This window comes from Electrophorus electricus, chromosome 23 (genome assembly GCF_013358815.1).
Source record: "Electrophorus electricus isolate fEleEle1 chromosome 23, fEleEle1.pri, whole genome shotgun sequence".
Lineage (NCBI taxonomy): Eukaryota > Metazoa > Chordata > Actinopteri > Gymnotiformes > Gymnotidae > Electrophorus > Electrophorus electricus.
In genome coordinates, this window is record NC_049557.1 from 6,372,763 (window position 1) to 6,377,052 (window position 4,290).

General features: G+C 37.3%; 1 protein-coding gene across 1 annotated transcript; it reads left to right on the plus strand.

Annotated features, from left to right (window-relative positions):
- Positions 1–1,546: 1,546 nt before the first annotated feature.
- tcf15 (transcription factor 15) lies at positions 1,547–3,216 on the plus strand. Its single transcript, XM_027031362.2, has 2 exons — positions 1,547–2,264; positions 2,873–3,216. The coding sequence occupies exons 1-2, from the start codon at positions 1,776–1,778 to the stop codon at positions 2,936–2,938; spliced, it is 555 nt and encodes a 184-aa protein (XP_026887163.1). The 5' UTR covers positions 1,547–1,775; the 3' UTR covers positions 2,939–3,216.
- The last annotated feature ends 1,074 nt before the right edge of the window (positions 3,217–4,290 follow it).

The window sequence follows — 4,290 nt, forward strand, 5'->3', positions numbered from 1 at the left end:
ATATATATATATATATATATATATATATATATATATATATAACTACTATACAGCTTTGTGGCTCAGTGTCAAATTCTGTTTAACAGTAACTATTAGCCTAATTTCGCTTATTGTTCTTACATAGTCGAATGTTTTGTTATGCAAGGTCGGACTGTATTATTATTGTTTATTTCATAATTGGTGTGTGTGTGTGTGTGTGTGTGTGTGTGTGTGTGTGTGTGTGTGTGTAAGAGAGAGAGAATGCCCACCTGCAGCTCTCTGTCCGCTCCCTCTCACTGACTTGCCACCGAGAGAAAATAAACCTCGCGGCGGGTGCTTGAACAGTAAACCTGTCGCTCGAGACCTTCTAAAACGTGTTCTCGTTCACAGTTTTTGTACGCTGTATGCAAAAAAAGAGAATGCATAAAAAGGTAACAGCTTAACAACATATACAAGAATAAAAATAATGTGATTTTGACTATGGATATCACGATATGCATCATATTCTGTCCTGATATTGCTAAATAGGCCGAAGTGCAGATGAGTGTAGTTTGCAAGACTGAGATATATGCACGACACATAATATCAATTTGTGATGATCAGTAGCAAGTATTTGTTCTGAAAAAAAGTTTGTTTATTTAGAACCTGATTGCTTTTTGTCGTTTTACTGAATTTCAAGATAAATCCATTTATGCAGGTATAAAAGAAATCTGGTTAAAAGATCGGATTAGAACATTTGCTAACACTTAATTTACATCACTTGCCTAATTTAAGAAACTAAGAAGAAACATATTACTGTCTGTGTTTCGGTACTTTTTACTGACAGTCATGCGTCAAATGGTTAAGCAGAACGAATACCTAACTATTAACAGCAAAAGCTTGTCACCAAAAGTTAGACTACGTGTAAACTGTCTTTTACAAATGTATGCCAAACGTTTTAGAATTACACAATTTGTCTTATTCGCATCCCTTTTGTATATAAAATGCATTTTGTTCTCTTAATGCACGTTTTTATGTGTTTTGACAATGAAACAGTCTAATTCACGTTGTACTGATCATAAAGTCGAAGCTATGTTAAGGGTAAGTATATGAATTCTCGAGAACTCACTTTAAAATAGAGAAGGAAACATTTATTTTCTAACTAATTAAACTTTGGCTGGGCTTTAGCTGAAATACTACAGATTAAACAACAATTAATCATCCAATAAAACAACAACAACAACAACAACAACAGTAACAACAACAACCCCAATAATAACAATAATAATAATGATGATGATGATGATAATAACATCCTTTAAGATTGTTCCCTTGCTTATATTTCTATTTCAATTAATGAACTAGAAACATCAAAGTGAATTCAATTGGCTCGATATAATTCACTTTAACAGTATTCAGTAAATTTGCATTTATTTAGTATTAGGTTTGAGAGCTTTGTTTTTTATTCTATTTATTTATGTGTTTGTATTTAGTTTAGTAACGTGTATATTTTGTACTCGGCTGGAGTTTCTTCATTTGCATATCCTTGACAACTCCTCCCCTCATTCTATAAGACCCTGCGCTGCAATGCACTGTTCATATCTGCTCCGCTCTCTAATGCCTTTAAAGAATTCTATTTGGCAGACGCGTAATCATGTTTATGAACAGATGAAAACACAACATGGACAGGCTTTGTAATGTTTGCCTAAATAGTGCGTAAAAAGCAGCCTACCTATCCTTCTTTTCGGATACTCTGGATATTTCTATATTGTGGTTTTCCATTGATTCTCTTTTTAAGTTGGAGAGGTGCGTTTCTGATGATGGCATTTGCCATGTTGCGGCCTATGGCAACTCATCTCGTGTACCCAGATCACAACATGCTGTCGGAGGATGAGGAAAACCGCAGCGAAAGCGATGGCAGCTCAGACCAAAGTTATGGGTGTTGTGCAAACGCGGACAAACGGCGGCGCATGTCCCGCAAATCCGGAGTGAGCAGTTTGGTCATCGTAAAACAAAGGAATGCGGCCAACGCGCGGGAACGGGATAGGACGCAAAGTGTCAATACGGCATTTACAGCATTACGGACTCTAATTCCTACGGAGCCGGTTGACAGAAAGCTCTCCAAGATTGAGACGCTTCGGCTGGCATCCAGCTACATCTCTCACTTAGCCAACGTCCTGCATATAGGTGACGGTAGCGAGGACGCACAGCCGTGCCTGAGCGCAGTGTATAGCGCGCAAGGGGAAAGCGGTGGGAAGCAGCCGCGTACCATCTGTACTTTCTGCCTTAGCAATCAGAGGAAAGGGGTAAGCGTGTGTACGTTTTCAGTAAGTACAATATTAGCATGTGCAACGAAACGGTTAAGTAAGAACAGTATCATACTGTGCAGTGCTCACATCTGCGCTTAAAAGCGTGAACGCCCAATCTGATTCTTACAAAAGATGATGCAATGACCACTTTATTTATATTGTGCAACGATATTTGTGATTCTCAAAAGATTCAGTTATATCTTGACTGTACTTTGGAACTGCTGCAATTGCAGTATAGGCTACGTTTAAATCACAGGATACTCCAATGGGTATAAAAAGGTCAACACGTTTTATGTAGGCTAGAACTTTCATTCTTTTCCATAGGCAACATTGTTGAATTGTGTTGTAGTGTATGTTGTTGAATTGTTATTAATGTATTATGTGGTTATATTGCAAAGGCTACTATGTAAATTGTTTTGCCTGATAACATTTTGTAATTCGATTCGTGACAGAAGTAATATTTAAGTCACTACTGTAATCATTGTTTAAAGGCTATATGTTGATACCAGTGGTGTGTTACATTTATTCTTCACAAACGTAGGCCTATGTTGTGTTTCTTTACGTCATTAGCACGAAATGACACCATTTTCTTGTATGTTTTGCAGGTAAAAGATGGCAAAGACTGTCTCAGAATGCGAGGAATAACGTCTTTGCGAATGAGCCGCCGATAGCCGACTGTGAAACCTCGCCGCTTTAGTTGTGACATGTCGAACTCAGGGAAGCTCGGGGAGAAGCGCCGGTCCGCCAGAGAACGTAGAGACTTATTTTAAAGTACTAGTAAGTGATTCAAGAGACAGCTCTTTATGTACTTTCTTTTTCATTTCTTTGAACATTTTAAAATGCAGTGCATACACTTTTGTCAAGAGAGAGTCTATAGATTTGTTTTTAAATGTGTGAACACAAGGTCTGTACCCCACAGTGAAAAAAAATAAAGTATATTTTTGTCAGATTTATAATTCCCCTCGATTTTTATTTACAGTGTATATTATTTTGTATGTTGATAAAAGCCAACTGCTAGAGCAGTGACACTGGAACAGCGCTAATTAAGCCGTAGTGCTCATCAGGACACAATCACCAGTATACTTTAACATTGCTCATTAACAGTTAAACTATAAGACATCTCGGAAAGGTGATGAGCTTGCAGGGTTCAAGGAGACTCTGTAGTTTTTTTGACAACATGCTTCTGTTTTGATTTATATGGAATCTGTTCAGACTATTCCAAATACTGTGAAGTAGCCCCTGTAACCAAAATATATATTGTACATTCAACCACATAAATATATAACCAAACTTATTTAGCTGGCTGTTCATATGGCATTTTGTTCTCAAGGGTGCACTGAGGTGGTGGAGACTTTGTAAATATCTTACAGATAGGAGTTCTTAATGCTCCAGAATTTTTCACTATGGTTCTAGAATACAACTGTATCTAGATACAAATATGGAACAAATATGTGACCAGGAGCCATGAAAGGGGTTTTGCATAGTAACGTTCCTTGATAAGAGTGTTGAAGAACACTCTCCTACACAAGTGTAATATAAGGTTAGATCTTTCTCAAGAAAAAGTGAAGAATAAAAATGTAAATGTAAATGTAAAAAGGAATTCCACAGATGCTTGCTGTCCGGAATTGGAAAAGGCTGTTTAGTGCTGTGGTCTGCAGTAGCAGTGGCAAGCCTGCTTTGAGGTCTTCAGAGGCAGAGGCTACAAAGGTGAAAAACAGGAAAGGAATAGTTAGACTCTCTTTGTATTGGGGCACTAAGACTGGCAGTTCTAAAACTGTCTATCTGATCTAGCAAAACAGCCATATATTCTGATGTAAACCAAGGAGAGGCTGTATAGAAACATTGCTCACATTTATTTTTTATTTTTTGCTGGAGAGAGTAAGAGGAAAAAATGAGAGAAAAGAAGAAAATAAGCACCCTTTTAATAAGAAATCTACAGTACCCAAGCAGACAGAGAGTTTATAAGTATGGCTTCAATAAGGGAACAAGTAAATATGTAAACAGTTGTTAAATAGCCTGGTTC

What these genes read in the sequence shown, in the direction of transcription:
- tcf15 (XM_027031362.2), top strand. Translation starts at nt 1,776, where the DNA reads ATGATGGCATTTGCCATGTTGCGGCCTATGGCAACTCATCTCGTGTAC. An exon ending in TTAGCAATCAGAGGAAAGGG is followed by an intron (nt 2,265 to 2,872) that starts GTAAGCGTGTGT and finishes TATGTTTTGCAG; the next exon opens with GTAAAAGATGGCAAAGACTG.